Source organism: Urocitellus parryii, chromosome 4 (assembly GCF_045843805.1).
Source record: "Urocitellus parryii isolate mUroPar1 chromosome 4, mUroPar1.hap1, whole genome shotgun sequence".
Classification (NCBI taxonomy): Eukaryota; Metazoa; Chordata; class Mammalia; order Rodentia; family Sciuridae; genus Urocitellus; species Urocitellus parryii.
In genome coordinates, this window is record NC_135534.1 from 168175925 (window position 1) to 168202273 (window position 26349).

Below are 26349 nucleotides of genomic sequence, written 5' to 3' on the forward strand. Positions count from 1 at the left end.
AATTTTGCAGTAGGATGAATTGAACATTCTGGGTAAGGAAGGACATGAGAGTAACCAGACCTTACTCAGTGTGACAGGAAATGATGTACTGTCCTAGACAGGTCTCCCCACATGTTCCTATTCTTAGTTCCCATTCCCTCTTCTAACATATCCCTCAATCCCATCATCCCTCACATTTATAAGAATCATACACGTATGCGTGCCTCCATTCCTGTGAACACTCAGCCTGCACTCAGTTTGTAGCGCCTGGTGCTGTCTTGTTATTTATCTAGGAATTTTGACCTATAGCAAAGGTCTTCAAGGTCACGCTTTACCAACAGCCATTCCACATGAGTCTTTTATTTATTTATTGGTATATTAAAACCTAGACATTTCTCTAGTTTATAATTTCAAGCTGGGTAAAATTACTTGGTGTACCTGACTTTATCAGTTCTGTACATAAAACAAGTATAATGCCATATTTAAAATGAGGTATTCCTTTATGAGCCAGAGTCCCCAAGGTTCCCCTCCATGGAGGTCAGGAGAACTGCACTGTCTGACTCCATGCCAGAGCTGGCTCAACTCTGGCTGTCACTGGAAAGAAAAGACCAAGGGGGTTGGAGTTCTGGAGCTTGTCATGATATCAGTGCTTTGTTAGGATACTGTCTGGAGCCATTTGGATTCAGGAGAATAAGAGACACCATGCTGGGTTTTGCTGTAACCATTATCTATCCTGGGGCTTAAGAGAGTCTAAACTTTTGGATAAGAGAGAATGGGAGGGCTGGGGATGTGGCTCAAGAGGTAGCGCGCTCGCCTGGCATGCGTGCGGCCCGGGTTCGATCCTCAGCACCACATACCAACAAAGATGTTGTGTCCGCCGAGAACTAAAAAATAAATATTAAAAATTCTCTCTCTCTCTCTCTCTCTCTCTCTCTCTCTCTCTCTCTCTCTCTCTCTCTCTCTCCCCTCTCTCACTCTCTCTTTAAAAAAAAAAAAAAAGAGAGAGAATGGGAGTGCCAAGAACAGACCAGGACCAAGATGATGCTAGGAGGACTCTCATACTTAGTGCCTGTTCCATATTGGATTCCCAGGTTATTTTCCACACCAGAACTGAACGCTCATGGCAGAGTAGAAAATTCAAGTGTGACCAAATTGGGAATGACCAACCCATGGCATGCATAGCTATTCTGTCCTTTCTTGGCCTTTGAGGGCATGGCTAATTGACATGCTTTTCCACTGAGGCCCAGACTTAAACCCACATAGTGGCTTCTTCGGAGTGGCCTGTGAGATGAAACCAGTTTCCACTTCCATTCTAGAATTAGATATACTGTTTCTTTTTTTCACATGGTGTGGATACAAACCAGAAGGCATTCACCTTAGAATAATACAAAAACAATTTTAAAAAATTATTTTTCCAGCGGGAAGAACCAGCTGTGCAGTTCAACTCAGGAACTCTGGCCCTGAACAGGAAGGCCAAAAACAACCCGGATCCCACAATTTATCCAGTGCTTGACTGGAATGACATCAAATTTCAAGACGTGATTGGGGAGGGCAATTTTGGCCAGGTCCTTAAGGCGCGCATCAAGAAGGATGGGTTACGGATGGACGCTGCCATCAAGAGAATGAAAGGTCAGTGGTTACACAGACAGTCAGCATTTCAGCAGGGTGGAGAGACAACTTGATTTCCTGTTGAAGTTTTTCCGCTATGCCCTTACATGTTTTTGAACCAAAAATTGGCCTGTCAGCTGTGCCTGCAGTGTGCAGCTGAAGATGATGCTTCCTTTGAGATGCAGCCTGTGATAGCATCAGGAGGCAGATGTGAAGGTGGGAGTCATTCAACACCAGTGTCATGATTCCTGAGAATTTGGAAACACTGATTCTCTGTCATATTCTGCTAACTTTTGGGGCACGTCATTATTTATCATAATGGATTGGTTTCAAAATTGAGCATGCATCAGAATCACCTGGAAGGTTTATTTAAAATCACTCTGATGAGCCAATTGATGTGGCACATGGCTATCATTTTAGCAACTCAGGAGACAAGGGCAGGAGGATCCCAAGTTCAAGTCTAGCCTTAGCAACTTAGCAACACCCTATCTCAAAATAAATAAATAAATAAAAAAGGTTGAAGATGCAGCTCAGTAGTAACGTGCCCCTGGGTTCAATCCCAACTACTGCAAAAACAAAGAAAAATACAAACAAAACAAAACAAAATCCCCCAAAATTGTTGGGCTGCATCTGGGGCAGGGGCAGAGAATTTGGATCTCATAATTCCTAAATGATGCTGATCCTATTTGGAGACTATACTTTTTTTTTTTTAATTTCTTACATAAATGACAATAGTGGAGTGCATTACATTTGGAAACTATACTTTTTTGAATAACAATCTCCATGGGTTTTCTGTACCAAAATGTCTGGAGACATTGTTAGAAATGCATCCACTTGACCTTCCGATACCCAATTCATTCAAGTTTTTTGAATGAATATGAGACTCTGTTCTAAACAGGCTTACTCAATAGTTCTTATGGCAAGGCATGGTGATGCATGCTTGTAATCTCAGTGACTTAGGAGGCTGAAGCAGGAGGATTGCAAGGTGGAAGCCAATCTGGGAAACTGTGTCAAAGTGAAAAACAAAAAGGGTTGGGGATTCAGCTCAGAGGTAGAGAGGGCCCCTGGATTCAATCTCCAGTAACCACCCCTTCACCTCCACCAAGTTCTTCTGCATACTCAAGTATAAAAAGCACTGATCTAAAGCCGTAAGAACTAAATGCTTTCTAACAGCATTAATCTCAAGACTGTTTGTACCTACCTGTTTAATAAGATGGGATAATAAGTATTGAGGAAGCAGAATGTCTGGCTTACTGGCAGCATAGCTGCCTTCTGTGTGAATTGGCAGTTTCTGCAGGGCTTAACTGTGGAGCTGCCTATTGATTTTACAGCCTGTGTGTCCAAAAAGTGGTCCCTTAGAGCAGAAAATGTGATTAACTGTGGTGTTGTACAGTTCTACCTTGGGGACTCTCTAAGGTCACTGAGGGCTTTCCTTCTTTTAGACTGCAATATAGAACCCAAGATGAGAATTAATTTTAAAGCTTCTTAAATTATCTGCTTTCTGCATTGTTAAGAAGACCACCTCAGGAAACAAAACATTACCTATGCTTAGAGATACGAATGTATTTCTTTTAAAAATACAAACACACACACACACACACAAAAAAAAAAAAACCCTTAATAGCCAGAAATTTTTCTTCTGTTCTGTTACTTTAGTCATGGAGAATTTGTGTAAATGGTGAGAGGAGACAGGGTGCAGAATCTCATGAAGTCAGTTTGTACTGGGATATGACCCAAGCCTGATTTTCCATCTTATACCCATATGAAGAGGTAAAATAGCTTAATGAGGCAGCAGGAGCAATGCATCCAAGGGTGGTTACTGAAGCAAGAGCAAAATTTTCCTAAGACATTGACTCTCTGGGCCAGATCCATGGTGAGGCTCCTGTGGCTGTGAACAGGGCACTGGACTTGAAATTTATTGTCAGTTTTATAGGTACCACTAGCCCATCTAAAACATCACTGCAATTTCTCAGCACATTCAACCATACAGAGAGCCACCTGCGATCTCCCCCTCCCCTACCATGTAATTTTTCCAAAATCAGTAATAATAGCACCCTGTTCTACACTCAAGTCTGATGGGTCAGTTCATACACCAACCATGCTGGTGGTTTTCACTCTGGTCAACGTGTGTTGAAGAGACAGGGCAAAAAGAATAGAAAAAAAATGCAACCCAGTTTCGTGACTACAGGAATGCCTATAAAATGTCATTGGGATTTGATTTGTTTAGCAAGATTGGTTTGTTAAAAAGTTAAAATTATTAAAGTAAGGGAAGTACATTATTGGTGATGTTTCACCAAAAATTTGGTTCTTTTCCTTAGCTTTTTGTTTCTAGAAAGCAGATTTAGCTGGAAGAGCTGAAATCTAAACATTGGGTCAGCTCCACCTCTACTGAGTTATTTCATTGAGTATTTGAGAGTTAATCAAGAAAACTTTATAGAGTGGTGGTTCTTATTCAGGTGCAATTTTGTCCTCTGGGTGCCATTTGGCAATGCCTTGTACATTTTTGGTTAGGCTACTGGGATCTATCGGGTGGAGGTCGGGGTGCTGATAAACATCCTACAATGCACAGGACAGCCCCCAATGGCAGAAAATTGTCAGCCCCCAGCAATGCTGAGGCTGAGAAGCCCTACTTTAGAGCATCTCTTTGTGGGTACAGTTTTCCAGACCTGATGGTGACTGAGTGCACCTGAAGGTCCTGGGGAGCAAGAGGAGATAGTTACATCTGAAAAGGTTCAGTGAAGAAGGATCACAACCCTTGACTTCCTTCCCAGAATATGCCTCCAAAGATGACCACAGGGACTTTGCGGGAGAACTGGAGGTGCTTTGTAAACTTGGACATCATCCAAACATCATCAATCTCTTGGGAGCATGTGAACATCGAGGTAAGGTGCTTTTTTCTTGTTTTTCCTGCCAGGCTATCTTTTTTTTTTTTTTTTTTAAACAGGCACATTCCACACTGAAACTAAGAAAAATAATAACTTTAAGAAGATTACCTATTAAGTTGCAGTTTCAATTGAATTCTAGTCCCATTAGTGGGTTGAGCCATGGTTTGCCATCTTTTTTTTTTTAATTGTAAAGCTTTATTGAGAAAATTTAACAAGTCAAATTTTCAATACAACAACAACATGTAGGACTTCAGCTTGTCTTCTTTTTGATTTATGATTGTACAACATCTGTTTCCAGAAATTTAGCACTCTCAGGATGAGGTGGAATCTTCTCTTTCACAATAGGGGTCATCTCTATCCTCACCCACAGTCCTTTTCCAGGCAACCAACATCAAGTTCAAGTTTTTCTTCAATTTCAACCACAACTATTTCTTCTTCTTCTTCTTTTTCTCCTTCTCCTTCTGATCTAGCTTCAATAGCCTGACTCTTAAATTGGTGGTGGTTCCTCTTGAGATATATATATATAAAATCATTGTGCTTTAGAGCAATCACAGGTTTAATTGGGCTGGAAGATTCTTGACCATCCAGATTCTTGACCATCTCCTCTTCCTATGGATCTGGATCTTACTCATGTACTCAGTTCACACTGAAACTAGAAATTGTACACTGAAAACTGTCCAGGTTGCTAGGTGATAACAGACAATAAGACACAAGGTCAATAAGGGAATATATGTGGTGGCTATAGCTGAAAAACAAAGATTGTAAGGTTAACTGCACCTGCCAATCCCAATTCTAGGCTAGTTTGCCATCTTTTGTGAAGAGGTGCTGAGGCTGGATCATTTGGCCTCTGCAGTAGTCTATTACTGCCCAAAATTATCCACAGCTCCTACCAGCCCCATCCTCACAAACCTAGAGGTGTTCTCAACTACTATTACTACTAGGGGGGAGTGGGGTACCCTCACCAGCTGAAAGAGTGCCATGCACAGGTTCTTCTTATCTGTCTTTTCATTGTTCTTAGAACCCAAGAAAATTGGTAATCTAAATGTTAACACCATGAATGCTAATAATGTACTGTAATATGAAAGCATTGATGATACTTAGATTAAATAATGACAATAATAATAATAAGCAGCTTATATATGATATTTTTTGTATCCAAAGGGTGTTCATGTACAATTAGATTAGAGCTTTACAACTATTCTGTATAACACTTACTTTCAAACTTACATTGTGAACTCAAATATTTATTGAGTACTTGCTATTGTGATGTGTGATGAGCTATAGATGAGTAGATTACAATAAAAATCTGAGTTCACCCCTGCATGCTGCATAGGTTTGTAATTCTGAATTTATGCTTAAACTGATTTCCTCATGGAAAAGTTTACTTCCACAGAAAAGCTCCATGCAGTGATTTATAAACTTGACAACCTCTTGTTGGCTTTGCAGCACAAACACCAACAATAGAAAAGTGACTACTTCTATTTCCTCAATTTATTAAACTAAAAATATTAGTACTTTCAACAGTATATCATTTTATGATCCAATAAGGGTGTAATTCTGGAAGCCAGATCATGTCCCTCAGTTACATAATGAAGTAATAACATTTATTTTTGAGTGACTTCCTGAAAACTATAATCAGTGTGGGACTGCAGTGAGTTAAAAAGAAAATCACATCAACAACTGAGAAAAAAATATGTGTCTTAAAATTTTGCTCATTAGCACATAATTCTTTGGCTCCTAAAATTTATAATTCACTAAAGATGTGAGAAAGTATATTCATACCAGAATTTAATTCTATCTTTCCTGATAATACAACAGAATTCAAATTTAGATTTCTTTTTTGTCAGAATTTTGATTTTAGAATATTTTTGAAGTTCAAATTCATTTGACATTTAAAAATTGTTTATCAAAATAAAACCTCCTTATAAAAAAATACACCAGCAAGATTGCTTTATATTTCACTGGCTCTGAAGAGCAAAAATTTTATCAAAACAAAAAAAGGAGGGGGGATGGGAAACCCTTGGAATTAAAATTTAGATTATGGACCATAACTTTTTCTAGGAACTATTGTTTTATTTTTCCTAATTGGGTTTTCTGGTTTCTTTATCCACATACAAATTTTGAAACAATATTCTGCTGGCCAGTGGCCTAAATCAGCAAAATGGTGATTTAAGGTTTTGAATGAGTAGAAGGCAGGGGAGAATTCGGCAGGTCCTTCCACTATGTGTATCTAATCGTTTTTAATAACCTCAAGAAAAGCTGGAGACAGGCTAGAATAACATATCTGACACATAGTAAGTTCTTTACGAATAATTAAAGGTGACCTAAAGAGAGTGTTCTTGAGGTGGAAGAGGATGCTTTGAGTTCATTCTACTCATATTCCCCAGTGGTGAAAGCACTTCTGGAAGGTCACATTAGTTCATCTTGGTAGGAATGGAGAGGAGAGTCAGGGAGAGGAATGCCTTGAGTTCTGGCTGCCCGCTTAGAGTACTGTAGGAGGAAGCCACTTATAGTCCCTCATGTCCCCAGCATTAGTAGCTTGGTAGCACTGGATGTTTTCTTTTGTGTTTTTGTTTGTTTAACCCTTTATTTTACATTTGTTCCAATTAGTTATACATGACAGTAGAATGCATTTTGACACATCATACATAAATGGAGTATAAGTTCTCATTCTTCTGGTTGTTCATGATGTAGAATCACACCAGTCACGTGGTCATATATGCACATAGGGTAATAATAATGTCTGATTCATTCTATTATCCTATGTACTATCTACTATCCTCCTGACCCCCTTACCCCCTCCCCTCTGCCTAATCCAAAGTAACTCTATTCCTCTCTAGCTGTCCCCCTCCCATCCCCCATGTGAATTAGCATCCACCTATCAGAGGAAAAATTCTGCCTTTGGTGTTTGGGGATGGCTGATTTCGCTGACCAAGACATTCTCAAGCTCTATCCGTTTTGGGGGAAATGCCCAAACGGATAGACAGAAGGGAGTTTGTAAGCAGTTGCCAAGGCCCATAGTACATCTCCCAAATTTCACAACTGTTCAGCTGATGATGCAGCAATGCCCTGGTCCTTTCCCCACAGGCTACTTGTACCTGGCCATCGAGTACGCCCCCCATGGAAACCTCCTGGACTTTCTGCGAAAGAGCCGCGTGCTGGAGACAGACCCTGCATTCGCCATTGCCAACAGCACGGCTTCCACGCTGTCCTCCCAGCAGCTGCTTCATTTTGCTGCAGACGTGGCCCGGGGCATGGACTACTTGAGCCAAAAGCAGGTTTGCCCTGAGGACCCTGCTCTGGGCATCTTTCCTCTGGAGTCAGGGCTTTCGTGTTTTGCATGATTTTTCTGTCAACCTTTCAATTCCTTCTTACAGTCTCCCTAGTTTTATTTGGTTAATATCCCATCTGTTAGTATACAATTCAATGCCCAATATTGACAGTTATTTATCTAGTACATTTCATAATATGTATTTGGTGAGAAGCCTTAAATCTTAGTTTGGTTTGCCTCTAAATAATGCACAGTAGCAAAGGCGCTACATTGTAACTAGAACATTTAATGACCTGTACTTTTTTTTTTTTTTTTCTGAAATGCTTCTCCCAGGATGTGATAGGGTCATTTGGCACAATATACTATCTGAGACTTTTGGAGAGGTACTTTAAGGGAACTGGATTCTGGTGACTTTTTAAAAAACCTCTTTTCATATTATTATTTCTTCTCTGTTTCCTAAACTGGTTCCCAGGGCTTTGTGTTAACATAAGTTAGTGGAAAAGCAAGTATCATGCTGAAAATACATGCTTTTTGTTTGTTTCAGTTTATCCACAGAGATCTGGCTGCCAGGAACATTTTAGTAGGTGAAAACTACGTAGCCAAAATAGCAGATTTTGGATTGTCCCGAGGTCAAGAAGTATATGTGAAAAAGACGATGGTGAGTTCAGCATAGACGCTGATAACCAACATACTTCAAGGGCCCTCCTTCTCCTCATGGCACTTCTCTTAGAACTCCAGTTCTCTGTGGTGACTGAAATAGAACTGTATCTTGGCAGATGTTGCCTGGCCCAGCAAGCATTCTCTCAAGTTTTGGTTCCTAAGATGATATGGTCTCCATATGGTCAGTGATGGACACACTGTCTCACGTGACCATGTAATTGAACATTCAGACCTTGTGATTCAGGCAGAGTGTCTTGTCTGTATTCAGTCTAGGCCCTTCGATGTCTTTGTCTCAAATCTCTAAGAACTCCGATAATGTCTTCATGGAACAGCAAACATCTCAGAGAAACAAAAAGTAACTTCTCCCAAATCAAGGAAATATATTTAATGGGTTCCTAAATCATAAAGAGACCCTGTAGGAAATTTGTAAATTTTTTTTGTGTGTGGTACTGGAGATTGAACCCAGGGGGGCTCTACCACTGAGCTACATTCCAGCCCTTTTTATTCTTTATGGCTGTCCCTTTTTCTAGGTCAGAGAAATCACTTAGGCTCAGTTTCCCTGGTATTGCTCCAGTTGTCAAGTGAAACAGAAGGTCTTTTTGCTTGGTAGGCACCAAATCGCCTCTTAGCCAGGCTTGGGTCCTGCATTTATCCTCAAATCCAGGTTTCCTTTTTTCTTAATGTATTTATTTTAGGTACTGACAAGATAAACAAGAAACAATACTCGAGGCATTTTTTTTTTAAAGGAAGGCACTCATAATTCACTACCTTGACAGCTTTTTTATTTTGGGGTTATTCTTTCCACAGAAAGCTAGTGAACATAGTCATTTTGGATCTTTTTTTGATGAGGGCTTGAAATGGGGCCCGGCTGGCCCTGTCCAAGGCCCTGCAGTCTTATCACCAGCACTTTCAGAAGCCACAGACACCCCCCTGAGGGCTGACTTCCAGACAATCCTTTCTTCCCAGGCTATGCAGACTGACTCACTCAAGGCAAGTGTTCCTCTGTAAAGAAAGCAGGCCCCATCACTCGTCCACCTAGTCTAGTCCTCCCAACTCCTATCTCCTACACAGAATCCCTTGCTGCTTCACTCTGGGGTTATGGCATCCCAAATGAGGGAATGGAGGGGTTTATATAAGTCCAGTGATGGTTGCTCCATAGACTATATGTTTGGATGCTCTCAGATTCCTAAGACTAACCCTTGTTTGCTTGGAGTTTCATAAAGGACAAGGATGTCTTGGAGAGCTTAGAGATGCTGAGAGGGGCAGAGCACTGGTCAGGGTCAAACTCTATCTCATAAGAGATGAGTATTGTGTTCAGTAGCAGCATGGGACTGGGCAAGGGGAAAAAAGAAGGGAAAAGAAAGGAATAAAGAGTAGAGAGGTATAAGCTTTTTGCAAGGATGGTGCAGTGCAGCAAGGCACCACCAGGGGGCAGAGTGACTATCCTCTCTTATCCAATTTTTTAAATTAATTTTTTTATTTGTATATGACAGCTGAATGGATTACAATTCTTATTACACATATAGGGCATAATTTTTTTATATATCTGGTTGTATACAAAGTATATGCACACCAATTTGTGTCTTCATACATGTACTTTGGATAATGTTCATCATATTCCACCATCATTTCTAACCCCATGCATGCCCCGCTTCCCTTCCCTTCTCAGAGACCTTCTGCCCTATCTAGAGTTCATCTTTTCCTCCAGTGCTCTCCCTCCCTGCCCCACCATGAATCAGCCTCCTTATATCAGAGAAAATATTCGGCATTTGGTTTCTTGGTATTGGCTAACTTCACTTAGCATTATCTTCTCTAACTCCATCCATTTACCTGCAAATACCATGATTTTATTTATTCTCCTTTATTGCTGAGTAATATTCCATTGTGTATATATGCCACATTTGTTATCCATTCATAAACAATCAACAAATATATGAAAAATGTTCATCATCACTAGCAATTAGAGAAATGCAAATCAAAACCACTCTAAGATTTCATCTCACTCCAGTCAGAATGGCAGCTATTATGAAGACAAACAACAATTAGTGTTGGGGAGGATGTGGGTAAAAAGTCATACACTGCTGGTGGGACTGCAAATTGGTGCAGCCAATATGGAAAGCAGTATGGAGATTTCTTGGAAAACTGGGAATGGAACCACCATTTGACCCAGCCATCCCTCTCCTTGGTCTATACCCAAAGGACTTAAAAACAGCTTACTACAGGGACACAGCCACATCAATGTTTATAACAGCACAATTCACAATAGCCAAACTCTGGCCAATTTATTAAATTGGGGTTCCAATTTTCACTGCACCTTGGAATTATCTGAGGAGCTTTAAAAAAAGTACAGATGCTGAGTCCTACCATCTAGATACTTCTGATTCCAGTGGTCCTGCATTATTTTGGGCTTTTGTTAAATCCTCCTAGAGGATTCTACTATTAGAAGTGTTGCTGCAAACTCCTGTACTGAGTGATTTAAAATTTCACCATCATTAATGTTTCCATACCCTCATCACTGATTTATTTAGTACCATGATGTTTCATGCTTTATGCTAGGTTTGGGGGTAACATATATTAGAGACAGACTCCACTTTTGGAGAGCTCACACATAGACACACAACTAGCTAACGGTGAGGAAATCACACATGCCATGGTGGCCCAGAGAAGTGCACTGAACCAAGACTGAGGGCAGTCAGAGAGGGCTTCCTGTAGGAGGTCAAAACCCGAGTTTAACAGTAAATATCGAGTAGACACTGGATATGAAAATGAGTCAGATGAGCTGGAGGTACACTACAGACAAAAAGTATAGAGTCAAAGGAGAGCCCCAGAGACCTTTAGAACAAAGCTGGAGAGTACTGCTGAAACAGGAGCAGGGTTCCATTTTCAGGCTGGAGGAGGAAGCAGGGAGAAGATCTGAGGGTCCCTGAATTTGGGACAGGGATATTCAGAAATTTTAAGGAAAAGAACCATGTGGTTAGAGTTGCTGTTTAAATGTCCTGTGTGGAGGACAGACTATTAGAGTGAGGTCAGTTAGGCACAGAGGTCAGTGAACTAGCGGCTGTCATGAGGTGGTGGATGATGGTGGCCTGAATCAAGGTGGTAACTATAGGGACAGATCCAACAGGAGTAAAAAGAAAAGCAAAAAGTGCACGTGGAACTTGGTAACCAGGAGGTTAGAAGAGGTTAGAAAGCCAGCAGGCTGGAAGCAAGTGAGTCCTAAGACACAGTCAGAGTGGGCTTCACCTTCCATCCTTAGCCACGTCAGGGAAGAGAGCTGGAGTAATAGGTGGGAGACAGGGTGGGGTGGATGCAGAGTGAATGAGGGTGTGAGTGTGAAACATTAAAGGTGTAGATGTGGGAAAGGACACTTTGATGTTTGAATATAAAAGTACAGAAGTACCTTTTGGGATTTATAATCATAAATGTATGCTTCCGAAAATTGCCACTCCACACGGACCTGGGAGAAGACGGCACATTGAGGAATCATCCTTGGGATGGGAGTGGGGTGACTGCGTGGATGAGTGGCCTGGGAGCTGCCTGCTGGGCAGTGCTGAGAAACATGCTCTAGTACTCCTGGGTTTGCCCTGCCACCGGCTAATGTAGCTGAAGTGCAGCTGATAAAATTTGGACAAAGCTCTGGAAGTGAGAGATGATCTGTCCGTGGCAAATCATATGATTCCTGGGGTGGATGGATGGGAAAAGAGCTACAAATCATATAGAATTTGAGGAAATGGGGGAAAAAAGTCTGAAACCAAGCTTCACAATGTCTAGTGCACATCTCATTTTGCCTATGGGGATTCAATGAGCCAAAAAAAAAAAAAAAAATGGGAGCAACCTGGAGTGAGGGCCAGGCACCCAAAGGGTGAGTGTGTGTCTTTGTCTCGTTTCCAAACACAATGTCAATTGCACTGGCTAGACATTATCTCAACCTCCGTTGATACATATGTATCCTGTTCCCCGAGACCTGAAATGCTCTTTCCTCCTCATATATTGGATGATGCCTATACCTCTTAAAGAACAGGGCTCAGGTGTCTCCTTCTCAGGAAAATGCAATCCTTCATGGCCTCCAAGCATGGTCTTCCACCCCACCCCAGTGTTCCCTTTACCCTTTCCCACATTCCAATTCTCAGTTTCTACACCTGTTGCCTCTTCAAGTCACTGGATGGTCTTGAAAACCACAAGGTAAATGGTCAAATGTGTGTCAATGTGCATATCCACAAATTCATGTACAGTTGTTAGAGGGGCCCTCTGAGGTAAGTGAAGCACTATCTGCACATTTTTGAATTTGAAAACATGCTTGTGGCTGGGATATTCATAAAGCAAAGATTCCTGAGTCTGCCGTGCCTTAGGTCTGCTGAGCACCACACAGGGTTCCCTGTGGGCCTTGAGTAAGACACAGGCCCAGCACAGAGCCTCTGAAGGGTCCCTACCCTGAGTGACCTCTCCCTTTCTTCTCTACAGGGAAGGCTCCCAGTGCGCTGGATGGCAATCGAGTCCCTCAATTACAGCGTGTACACAACCAACAGTGACGTGTGAGTAATCTTCTTATTGCTAAGGGATTTTTCCCCCCAAGAAAAAAATCAACATCTAACAGGCTTAAAAGAGAAGCAGGAATATCCTATACTTCTGTGGAGGAAATATAGAATAAATGAAGCCACAGAACAGTTTCCAGAGTGTAAAATCACTGACGGCAGGTTTGGGGTCTCCTTTGCTTCAAGTGGTGTCCTTGTGATCTCTAGAGGCATATGATCCTGCCTCTGACGCCCCTTCCTGGACCTAGCTCTGAGGACACAGCCCAGAATAGTTGCTGGTGAGCACAGGTGGTGGCACAGTAGGGCCATGTCTGCCTGCAGTGACAAGTCTTAGGCTGGCAGTGGTCAAAAGGATTGGGTTTGAGACTGGACCATCTTGTCTTGCACCCCATTTTCAGAAGAAAAAGCTGAGGCCCAGAGGGTGACTTGTTTCAGGGGTTTTGCTTATGCCTACGTTGGGGACTGGCAGCGACTGTATCCTCACTTGCAAGGTCCCTTTTATATATTATCTCTGCATAATTCTGAAGCAGGGATTGGTCTCCCCACTTTCAAAAAATATGCGAAGATAGTCTGATCCGCACAACTACAGAGACAGAGTTCTCTCGCTGCTGGTCAGCTAACTCTGGAAAGTGTACCTCTTGCACCTTGAAGAAGTGAGCAAAGACATGGCCACATTTCCCAGGAGCTGAGGTGGTCTTTATCCTTTCCTCAGAGAGCAATTGGCTCCTTTAAAAAAAAAAAAATCCTTTCTATCTGTTGGGTACAACAATTAGCAATAGTTGTGAACTAATGGCAAAAATAAATAAACAAATAAATTAAATGAAATATTCATTTACCAGCTCTCAGTTGTGTTTGCATGAGGGGCCTTTGAGATAAAGGACTGGGTTTCACTTGGTCAATTCGCCCCGTGTGCTGAGTCTTGGGTGACTGTTTTCCATCTCTGTTGTAGATCTGCCCCCTCAGCATGGTTATATATATTTTTTCTCCTCCAGCCACACAGTAATGTAGTTTCTAGACAATCTGCAATAAAAAAGGGTAAAAATCTATATTTCATAGTTGTATAGAATAAAACTTTAGTTAAAATATTTCAAATACACACACACACACACACTAAGAGGCTACCAAATGTTCAGTAGTTTGGCCTGGGTTATAGGAGTATTAGGTGGCAGAGAGGGGATTTGACTCAGACCCAACTGGCTTAGAATTTTCCTCGTTTTTCACAGTACTACTTTGCATTTCCTACTTAAAGTAATTTAAAGGTTTTGGCAAAGTGAGCCCATTCCCCTGTTATACCCTTCCATTGGCCTACAAGGAGCCCACACTGTGTGCAGGGCCACATTCCAGGAAGCAGACATTTCACATTTCCCTGTCTGAGAAAAGGTGGATCACCCTGACCTTTGGGGCCAGAAAGTGGAGTGGCCAACCTATTTGCTGATTAAAGGTTTTGCATTCTTCCCTCCTGCAGATGGTCCTATGGTGTGTTGCTATGGGAGATTGTCAGCTTAGGTGAGTATGTTTCCCTACCAGGTGATACTGGGCAAAGGGAGGGGACCCTCCAGCACTGTCTCCTAATAATTCCACAGGGCACTGTTGGCGTGTGGTGCTAGGATGTAACTGGGAAATACAACCTTACAGGTTTCCACAAAGTATAGTTATTCTCATGCTTCTCTTTTTGAAAGCCATACACCTAACATATGGAATACTATTGACATAGTGGCCAGGAACTTCATAGGTTGTTTCTGCTTGGGCAAGGGTATCAGAACTGTTTACTTCCTCAATTTTATACTTACATGTTCAAGAAAACTAAGGCATTACACAGAAAAAATAAGAAGAACTATTGTGATTTTTCCCCCTTATTTTTGTATCCCGAGTTTTTCTATATTAATCTTATAATTAAAAATGTACAATAGCTATTATTGATAAAATAGGAATTGCATAACTGCTGACTTTTCCAGTTAGAAAAATCTTGCGGGCACAGCAGCTGTTCTGCATATAGGCGGACTTAGGGAAGAAAAATAGCTCGGTCAGTAATAGGGCTTCCCCTGAAGGAATGATCACATCTCGGTGCACTCTTGCCTTGCAAGTCCAGCCTGGTGCAGAGCAGGTGCTCACCTCGCTGATAGCCTGTCTCCCTCCTCACCTCTTGGCTTTGGGTCAGGATGTACTGCCTGCTGTGCCTGAGGGACTCAAAGCTACACCACTTTATCTTTCAGGTGGTACCCCCTACTGTGGAATGACTTGTGCAGAACTCTATGAGAAGCTGCCTCAGGGTTACAGGCTGGAGAAGCCCCTGAACTGTGATGACGAGGTGTAAGTCAGGCCTCACCCTGAGGGCTGCTCTATCTCAACCTTCCTCCTGTGCAGCTTGGACAGGTCCACCCTAATGAAGAACTCACTGATACCTACACACCCCTCAACACACACTGCCTAGAGACCCCAGAGAGCTGAAGAAAATGAGTACTTCTATATTAAGACCTTTACATAATGGAGAGGCAGGAGTAGTTTTCCAAGCATAGAAATCTAGGAGGATTTTAAGGTACAAATCTTGCCAAGACTGAAATGAGGAAGGACAACATCTGAAATAAATGCATAGAATTTTTTAATGTTGCATGGAGATTTCAGAGGCTCTAAGTTGAACAAGTAATTTATTGTCCAGACTATGCCACTTTGTGAGAATGAAAACTATTAATAATAGCATACATGTAGGCCATAGAGGCAAACCTGGATGTACTTGTACCATTAGTAGACAAAGTTCCTCAGCTATCACTTTGTGAGAGTCATTCCATAGGAGATTAACTCCCATCATTAAGAAATGTGTTACAAAAAAAAAAAAAAAAGAAAAGAAATGTGTTACAGTAAAATCATTCTATTATCTGTAACTGACTGATAATTCAGTTCAGTCTGTGGGGTCTTGGCCCACTCCTAGACATCCTGCTTCTGTACTTCTAGGGCAGGTCCCAGAGAGCTGCATAACACAAGAGGTTCTGACCACAGAGAGCATATCTACTAGTGTCTTGCAAGAAATAAATGATACAAGAGGAAGGGAGCTCTGTGGTCAGGCAAGCTGAGAAAGCTTCACGTTAAGCCTGGTATCAGTTCAGGCTGGTATAGCAAAGTACCATAAACTGCATGGTTTATAAGCCGAAACATATTTCTTACCATTCTGAAGACTGGGATCCAAGATCAAGGTGCCAGCGGATTTGGTGTTTGGTGTCTCTGAACCGTTTTCCTGGTTCTGAGATGACTGCCCAACCTTCAGTCCATCACACCTGATTAAACAGGTCTTTATTATTGTGATAGACATTTATTTAAAGTAATATACATGCAGACCAAATGATTTTTAAATTGTGTGCTTCAGACTTAACCAATTTTGTAAAAATACTATGAGGACTGTTGTGTCCACAGATTTCAACCACATGATTACTTCTTTTTCCAGTCTTCTTTCCTGAATGACCTCTTTGATATTATCCTCTTCCTATTTTTGTTCCCTGCTCTTTAGGCAAGATCTGATGCCTCATGGTCTGGTCCAGTGCTCTCTTGATGCAAAACACCCTGTCATTATAAAGGTCCTCAGGAAGCCTTCTATGGCTTCTTTTACATTGTATCATCTTGCATGAACCCCAGCTCATTATCATACCATTTGTGAATACCATCCAGCCACCATCCTGATGCTACCACAGCAGGCCTGCTTGCCATTTTGACCCTGGAGCCTTTTGTTTTTAATGACAGGGCTTCTGAGAGTCTTGCCTCTAAGAGGAAGATGTCAGGGTAGCATTTTACAAGAGACACTCCCATTCTGAGAGGTAGTATTATTCTAAGAGAAATGCTGCTCCACACAGAGAACAGTTCATTCTGGATGATCAGAACAGTGGAAACCAAGATCCTGCAGGAATAGCACTCTAGGGTGGAGAAGAAGGGATGTGGATAGAGAGCCAGGAAGCTTAGTGGAAACTTCCAGGTGCTGTGCTCTCATCTTCTGCTAATTCTCTTTCCTCTCTTCCTGCCCCACACTAAGACACACCCGGGACTGAAGCACAGAGTTAACCCTTAAACTTCTTGTTCTCAAAGGTATGATCTAATGAGACAATGCTGGCGGGAGAAGCCCTACGAGAGGCCTTCATTTGCCCAGATATTGGTGTCCTTAAACAGAATGTTAGAAGAACGAAAGGTGAGTGGACACTTTGAAGCAGGAACTGTTTAACTGGAGTTCCTGAAGCACCGAGGGCGATTCATCAAAAATCACTGACACGATTTTAACAAGTTCTTAGATAATACAGGGATGTAAAGGATGTGCCCCCTCCCCAATTCCAAGGAAGTTACAATTAGAGGGAAATAAATTTGTGTACAAGATAAAGTCATATTCAGGCTAGAACAACACACAGAATTACCCTATTGGAGCTAGAAAGAATCTTGGGCCTATATGCTGACCCTTTAATTTTGTAGGCGAAAAAAACACACTCAGGTAAAAAGTAACTTGCTGAAGGACACTCAACAAGTAGATAACCAAGTCTAGACTACAGGTTACTACAGGGAGGGTCAGGAATCCTATCAATATTTTTAAAAGGTAGTTGCCTGTTGAGCCCCAGATTGATACAGCTAAGTAAATCTAGATTAAGGAAACAGATTTTGGCTTCACCAAAGCCCGAGTGGTAATTTAACCAGTAATGTGAGTAAGATCATTCCTGGGACACATAGACAGAGCAAGAAGCCCCAGAGAACTTATTTCAGGGGGAGCATTGAGAGATCATGAGAAAGAGAAGCTCAAAGACTAAGGACAGGAAGCATATGACATCCACTTTCAGGAAAACAGTCAAATACAACAGAGATTGAGGACAGGAAAGTGTCCCTAAAGATCTAGTATGTGAATTGAAACAAGCAAAGAAAACTAGGGTATCATCGTAACTGCCCCTGCAGAGGCAGAGCTGAGGCTGCCTGTGTCTGAACCATTCTTGCTCTTCCAGACCTACGTGAACACCACGCTTTATGAGAAGTTTACCTATGCAGGCATCGACTGCTCTGCTGAGGAAGCAGCCTAGGACAGAACATCTTCACCTGCGTGTCCTGTGTTCCCCTTCACTGGCATGAGAGATCCTTGATGCAAGCTAAGAAAATAAGCAAGCCTCTGCCAAGAGCTGTGATATAGGAGTGTGTACATATATTGCTGTACGTCTGGGACCTTCAACCCCAAACCCCCGAGTGGATCTGTAGTATACTCTGACTCCAGTAGGACTGTATATACTGTTTTAAGTAAGAATGTGCTGAAATCTGAGTGCCTGTGGTTATGCAATAATATATTTTTCTAAAAACATGGACTTCATAGGAAGGTATGAGACTACAATTACTGTAATACATAATTTGTTTATTGTCCTAGATATTTTTTGATATTTGCCTTTATAATTGAATGCTATAAAATATTTAGCTGTGTAGAAGCAAAATATGGTTAATAAACCTAGCAGTTACCCTGAGAGCACAGGTAAGAAAAGCGAGGACGATGTATGAATTCTAACAGGGATATGGGTTAATATTAAAGAATATCTGTTACATTCAAATGATGTGGAAGATCTTTCTATCAATTTCACCCCTTACCTGAAGAAGCCAGACTAGTTTCTTTCATTTGATCATATGACAGCTTTGTCTTCTTTTTCTACAGCCCCCTAAGTCAGCATTCTGAACTGACACCTAAAAAATTTCTTAGACACCCAAGAACCTTCAGAAAAGTATAAACAAGGTTAATAGATGAATTAGTGGGATTTACCTTTTGGTTTCTCTGGTAATATTGACTTGTGTATTCCAATAAATAAAATAGCCAGGAGAGAGAATTGGGAGATGTGTGACATGTATCATATTGAATTAACATTCCTACATGTATTGCACATTGTAAAAAGTTTGTTTAGATCAGTTGTGAGTTTACCATTTAAGCTGTAAAAACATGCTGCACTGAGATCATATAAGTGAATAAATGTCTTGCCTATCCATGGTTTGTCCAGGATTATGTCTCCTAGGTATTGACAAATCTTTGTTCTATTTTAAGAAAATTTTCTTCAATTATTAACTTCTGTCAGTAACAAACATGTAGAGTGGCTGCTGCTGAATATACGCTATCAGACCACAAAATCCAAAGCTCACAAAGTCGGAAAGGTTTCCTAGAAGCCTTCTATCTAGTTCATTTTCTTGTCTCAGGGCAGCATATCTTTGGTATTTTCCAATGTGAACCCAGGGCTTAGAATTTTTTGTGTTACAATGTTCAATAGCAGTTCAACATGCTACATAAACTTTGAGATTCTAGCCTTCCTAAACAATCTCATGTATTCAGAAATAAGGAAACTGAATTTATCCCAAGGGCTCTTTTTTCACAGTAGCATATTAAAGAGGAGATACAGAGCAAGAGCAAGCTGCCAGCCTATCATAATGAACTAAATGGAAACTCAAATGAAGAGCCATTGAAATATCCAGTCACATGAGCAAGATGGGACAGAAGGAGATATCAACCTTCATCTTCCCACAGAAGAATACATATAGAAAGCTATTCACAAATCAAAAATAGACAGACTGGGCTCAAGGACCCACTAAGGAATATGCAGCCACAAAACAGGGCAAAAACTGAGAGGATCCACGAAGAGGGCATTATTGGCAATATTGGCGTTTCAAGATGCCAAAGAGACAGGTGCAAAGAAAGGTAGAGGCTACCGATACCAACCACTATGGGTGGGAACCACTTTGGTCCCCAGCAACCTGCTTGGCAGAAAACACAGGCATCTCTTGCCACTGAGCTAACCAACAGCTCTTTCTGCTGGGGGATCTCAGAGATGCACAGCTGCACACCCAACTCTCTCCAACGTCAAGCAGCGGTTGCTCTTGAGAGGAGCTGCAGGTGCTCTACAGGCCCACACTGGGCCTGTCCACATCTCAGACAGCATAGCAAGCTAATTCAGACTCCAGGCCCTAAAGTTAAGCCCTCATATATGCCTCTCCTGTCACCAGCTCAGCTACCATAGAGGATAGGCCCTATCCTGATCCCAGAGCCACTTGAACAGGCACATGCCTATGTGCTCTTTTGTGCCTCCCCAGCTTACTTCACAAGCACCCTTACCTCAAAAACAAAGTGGCAGTGGGAATGCCTGCGCCCCAGGTACCAGAGCTATTAACCCCCAGAGCCCAGAGCTATAGTCCCTCCAAATGTTTCTTTGCTCAGGCTTCAGCTCCATGGCTATTCCATGGGCCCTACTCATCAGATCCCAGTACCACTGCAAAATAGTGCACAAGCCAGACCTTATGCCAGGAGGGATCTTCTAAACCACAACCTCACTAAAAGAAGAAAAAAATCAGCAGGATCTCAGCAACCATTCAAATATAGCTAGTCCAACCCAAAAGCCAATATTTAAACTTCAATTTAGTATCTACTTCACTGGACAATATAGTGCCAGGTTCCCTGTTGAATGAAAAAAAACAGCTTCAACGAGAGAATCTTTACTATAACCATATAAACATGGAATCCTAGAGAGAGTATGACAATGATAACTGCTTTGTAAGCTAGAAGCAGCATGTTATTTCCAGAAAGTTCTAAGATTGAAATGGTAACACTGTCCTTCTACCATTAATAAGTAACCCCACACGTTTGCTTTCTAAATATAGGGAATAAAACCCTAGTTATAAATGTTTTGTTATAGATGACTACTCACACGATGTTTGACATATACAAAGCATGGCCCCATATTTTTAGCATCTGTTTCTTGCATTCATTGTGAAGTTGTCATTAATCCCATAATTGGCAGCTTAGAGCACCTGGGAGACTTACAGCTGGTAAATGGTGAGGCACTCTTGGTCTTGTGGTTTCCAATTCTGTTTTCTTCTTCACTTTTTACTATTAATTTTTATATGAAGGAAGGAAGATCTCTACCAAGATTTCTCTGTTTCTATAAACAATGATGTTTTTAAAAGTATTTAAAGATTTATGCCAATTTGGGAATATAACAAATATGATAACCTTTTTTCACTCATATAATCTCATTAATTTTATAATTATAATTGCCATTGATTACATACAAAGAAAAATTAGCAAATAAAAAGAGGATCAAGAGCCAATTCCTGGCTCCATTACTTACTAGGCATAGGAACTTGGCTAACTAAGTCTACTAATTCTTTTCAGTTTCAGTTGTGAAAGTCTACTAATTCTTTTCAGTTTCATCTGACAATGTGTGAACAAACATTACAAAGCTAAAGGTGATTGAGAAATAAGGCCCTGGAAATTAGAATGCTATTCAATCATTTGGCTGTAATTACAGTGATAAAACATAAAATCAATGCACCACCTCCCAAACACACTGATCACCATCAGCAGCCAGGACTTCAACAAAAACCTTCACAAAGCCCTCCAGGATTCCTTCTTGATTGTGAGCATTGGACAAGCATTGCCAAATATATTATTCTATTTTTTTGTAGAGGCAAGTCATGAAAATTTCATCAATGGAAACATTTTTCGAATTGTTATTGATCATTAAGGTCTGTGCTGATGTGGTAACTGAAACAAGCAGCATCCTGTTTGAAAAGTCTTACCCTGACACTCAGGGTATCTAAGGTCACAACAGTGGTATTAAGATTCTATGCCACAAGAACTGCAAACCTACCAAAAATAAAATAAAAACAAATAAGCTTTACAAGGCAAAATGGCTAAGACCCATGAATGTGAGTCTTATCTTACTGTCAAAGACTCTTAAGGACTCTACTGTGCAAATGTTTTAATGTTACCACTATCAACAGTTACTTTTTTAGATATTACAGTGAGCAGGAAAGATTTACCAAAATTTACCGTAAGAACTCTCAGGGGCTGGGCTGTGCTTTGAAGGTGAATTATAATGTCCAAAGTCATGAACATGTTTCATTCCCTCGCCTCATCATCTGCCCTGGTCCACCAGCTCCCCTAGATCCTCACTTCATTTTCCTGTCTTGACTCCACAAACTACTTCAAATATCCTCCCCACATCTACTCCTACTCCCTGACCTTTTCTTTCTACTGGAACTCTTTCAATGATTGGCTCCTACCACCTTCTCCTGTCACTTATCCAAGGCTTTCATATAATCCAAGGTCACCCAGTTACATAGACTGAGACCACCATACAGACATTGGCTCCAATCTTGGCAAGACCTCCACACTATAGATGCACTCTTTGTTTTGCGTAATTGGTCAGGTACTGAGCCGGTCCTCTAGCCCAAGACAATGTTCTGTCAACTGCTCCCTGACAAATCCTCTGCCTCTGTTTTAGTTTATACATTAAGTATGTTAAGGCTGATCTTCCTAAAGCATATTTTCATTATATCCCTCTCCTTAAGTACTGTACTTGAAGTTCATTTGCACATTACTGATCGAATGCAAATTTCCCTGGCTGGCTGGCATTGAAGGCTCTTGCTTAACCAACCCAGACATTACTCATCCAATCTTGGCAGCCCACGGCTTCCTCTTCTCCTCTGCTGAGAAAGGAAGCAGAGAACCACTGTTAACAGAACATTCATTATGTGTCCAGGATTTGACACATCAGCTCATTGAATTTCCATATAAAACCCTTTCTATAGATGTGGTAATAAAAGTTCTGAGAGCATAAGCAACCGGGCCAGAGAAAGCAGGTGGGAAAACAGCCCAAAGCTCAAGTCTGCTCATCGCAAAATCCTCATTCTGCTCACTGCCCTGTGTCTACTTGTCTACTACACTTGTTCTTCCTCAGTGATTTCTCTCCTTGTTGTTCTTTGGAAGATTCATAGCTCTCACCCCTACATCCTGAAACTGAGTTCTCCATACTTTAAAGACAAGTAAAACTTGTCTGACTTACTTTACTACATTATTTATTCCGTATTTAATCGCCCACAGTTTCCAGTTATTTTCCTCTGTGTTGTTTTCTTCATAGAACTTACTACAATATCATCCATACTTATGTTTACAGCTACATAAATAATTCACATGTCCACTATCTATCCAAAAGCTTACTGATGGCCTGTCTGTGTCAGGTACAATGCTAAGTTCTGGAGAGAGAGAAAAAAAAAACATGGTTCCTCTAAAAACTTGGTCTTTTAAAGATGGCAGACAACAAATTATTAAATCATTACAAAGTTCAGTTAAGCGGTATGAAGGGAAGGAATGGGGTACAGCCCTAGGAGAGGGAACCCTATTTTAGGCACCAAAATCAATAAAGGACTCTGAGAGGCAACATTTGGAGACATAAAGGATGTGATAAGCTAGCCACTTGAAAAGTGGAAAAGACGCTAGGTCAGAAGTCTCCAGAAAGGTGCCCAGTGGGCATGAAGATAGTGAGGGGGAGTGTAGGAGGGGAATGGGCACCAAAGAGAGTAGGCAAAGTCACTAGTGGGGTTTAATTAAAGCAGGGCATGATGTGCACAGAAATATAATGGTTAAAAAAATTATTCTGGTGGTTACTGGGTAGAAAATAGGTTAGTGGGGAGCTGAACAAAGGAAAGAGCACAGAAAGAAGCAGTGAAACTTGGAAGGAAACCACTGTGGCAGTCAAGGATAGATGAAGGGGACTGGGATTCAGGTAGTAGAGAAGAAGCAATTCTAGTAAATTTCCGAGGTTGACAAATGGAACTTGTATACTAACTACATGAAAGGGCACACAATGAAGAAGGTGATAAGGGTGGCACCGGGTTCTGGAAAAAAAATACACCTAAGTGGACCACAGGACTCCATTGTGCTGGAGAAGACTCAGGGCTAGGACGAGGGGTCAGGAATTCGAAAAGCCTGGAATCTAGTGGAAAAGTGACCTTAGAGAAACACATTTAGGGACTGACAGCAGTTAGACAGTGTTTAAAAACCCTAGGGAAGGGGCTGGGGATGTGGCTCAAGCGGTAGCGCGCTCGCCTGGCATGCGTGCGGCCCGGGTTCGATCCTCAGCACCACATACCAACAAAGATGTTGTGTCCCCCGAAAACTAAAAAATAAATATATATAAAAAAAAACATAGGGAAGAATGAGTTTGTCTAGGGAGAAGGGGTGGAAGAAGAGATGAGGGTTGCAGAATCAAGCTCTGAGGACTTCTGCAACTAGAAGTTATGAGGAGTAGTCAGCAGAGAAGGTTGAAAGCTGAGAAGGTTGGAAGCTGAGAAGGAGAAGAATAAGGTGGAACAATGCTGAAAAGAAGAGTAAAGTGTATAAGAAAACTGTCCACCTAAAGGTCACTGATGTGAATTTCAGTGGGAGTGGAACCAGCTGGAGTAGACAACTAGACAGAAAAATGAGAGTAGTTTATAGCAGGAGACTTCATTAAGGTTTTGTTTGTTTAAACCAAGGGAAGATACCAGAATGGTGTGCTGAGAAATGAGCTGATCTTAGAGAAGAGAGTCTGATGAGCCCCTGAGTAAGTGCTGGAGGAAAGGATGCACACACAGGGGAGGAGCTTTGGCAGAAACAAGGATGCTTCCTCCAGGGTCACCCAGTGGAAATGTTAGTTAAGGTCAGATGCAGAGAACAACTTGAGTCTGGGGAAGCCTGAAAAAAGGAGATATGGAATAGCCAAGGTGGAAGGGGAAAACTGAGCAAAACAGTTACACACTGTTTATTTAGGTTTTATAAAAAGAAGTATAAGGAGAAAGGCAACCTGGTTAAACTCACAGGGGTTGAGGTTCAGTGGAGGGGAGACCAGAAGGGGATGTGATACAAGGAATTGATGCTGTTAGCAAAGACATTGTCATAATGCTGGCCCTATGGCCAGGAGGTGAGATTCTGAGGCAGTGGACTTGAAGTCTTAAAAAGACAGAAGAACTGTCACAGCCTGAGGTGAACAGGGGAGGCCCTGAGGGTTCTAGAGACAAATGGCTTCAAGAAAAAATGTAAAAGTGGTGGTCAGCAGTAGTTGTTTGCATTGAAACATTGGAGTCGATGCTGTTTCTCTTTCCAGGAATGTATTTAACAAACATTGAACTGAACCCTTCATTCCACTTTCCTCTGAACAACAGTGGCACAGGTTTGTCAAACAAATAAAACAGAACTACCAAATACTTGCCTTTATGACTTACCACTGGATCAAAGTGATGATTACAGTCTTCTACCCCACTGGGTTTGCCTGAAGGAGTCATAGCATGTGTTTTTCCACATCCACAATAGATCTTCTTAGAAGCTAAAACAAACAGAAAGTAGAATTATTCATGACTAAATGGGGGGGGGGAGAAAAACAGACCCAAATGCAGAAACCTGCCTTTGCATTCTTGATCCTCTAGCAGGCACATAGCCAGTGTGATCACAAAGTGACAGGATTACTCAAAGGAGAACCACTGGTGAGCTGCCTATGGCACCAGGGCTGCTGCTGCTCACGGGGCCTCCCCTGTCCACCTGTGGAGTCAGCACAATGCCAGGCAATTGTGGTTTTAGCACAAGTTGACTACAGCCAACTTGATCAGTCACCCACTTTAACATGTAACAGTCCCTGAAATAGGAGTTAGGGCTTCTTTATTATCTTTCCACTGTCTCCCACAATGATCTCTGTTTTTGTTGAGAGTACATTGGCCTTTTCACTAGACCCTTGTATGAATATTTGTTTTCTATTAATGATCCTTGAACTGCTTCTGGTGATGATGATGAGGGCATCTCCTATTTGAGTATCTATTGTGAGATCAGGCTATGAGGCAGGCATTGTGCTCAGCACTTCACTTCATGACTTTAACTGATTGTCATAGCAACCTGATGGGATGATTACCATCACCCCCTTATTCACATGAGGAAACCAAGCATGAGAGAGGTGAATGACAGTTGACATCCAACCCTGGGTTTGCTTAATGTCCTCCTCCTCCTTGTTCTTTTTTTTTTTTTTTTTTTTTTGAGGGTTAGGATGGCACCAGGGATTACTCAGGGGTACTTGACCACTGAGGCAAATCCTTTAGCCCTATTTAGTATTTTATTTAGAGACAGGGTCTCAATGAGTGGCTTAGCACCCTGCTTTTGCTGAGGCTGGCTTTGAACTCACAATCCTCCTGCCTCAGCCCCCCAAGCCACTTGGATTACAGGTATGTGCCACTGCCCGGCTCTCCTCTTTGTTCTTAACCACAAAATACACTGCCCTCCACCAAAGGGATTTCAAGAAACAAAGCCAAATGAGACAAATAAAAACAGTAAATGGCGAAGATGATTCCAATGATTAGTTTTAAAGTTTCAAAAGATGAAAATTAATATTTTCTAGTTACTGAAAAACATTTCCATGACTACATTTCAAACTCTGATCATTGATGGATGGTAAGCATTCTGTTTCCCTCTTTTTCTCTTTTATACGGATGTACACGCTAACAATACCTAGTATTTGGAGGAAAATGCAAGTAAGAAAAAATATTTTCTTAAGAATTCATAATGACAGGGTATGCAGGGTTCAAAGCATGGTACTTGGTATCTATGCAAATAGTGGCTCAGAGTAGGAGCTCTGGC

At 41.4% G+C, this 26349-nt stretch overlaps 1 protein-coding gene and 1 pseudogene across 2 annotated transcripts in view; one reads left to right on the forward strand and one right to left on the reverse strand.

The window, feature by feature from the left end:
* Tek (TEK receptor tyrosine kinase) overlaps positions 1-18974 on the forward strand; it is a 109709-nt gene extending 90735 nt beyond the window's left edge. For both annotated transcript variants that reach the window (XM_026387884.2, XM_026387885.2), the window contains exons 15-23: positions 1398-1608; positions 4359-4469; positions 7560-7750; positions 8288-8401; positions 12865-12935; positions 14401-14441; positions 15149-15245; positions 17004-17103; positions 17897-18974. In XM_026387884.2, the coding sequence (XP_026243669.1) occupies positions 1398-1608; positions 4359-4469; positions 7560-7750; positions 8288-8401; positions 12865-12935; positions 14401-14441; positions 15149-15245; positions 17004-17103; positions 17897-17971 (1011 nt within the window). In that variant the 3' untranslated portion in view covers positions 17972-18974. The remainder of the gene's footprint in view (positions 1-1397; positions 1609-4358; positions 4470-7559; positions 7751-8287; positions 8402-12864; positions 12936-14400; positions 14442-15148; positions 15246-17003; positions 17104-17896) is intronic.
* Positions 16276-16631, reverse strand: LOC113182099 (cytochrome b-c1 complex subunit 7 pseudogene; annotated as a pseudogene).
* Positions 18975-26349: the final 7375 nt, after the last annotated feature.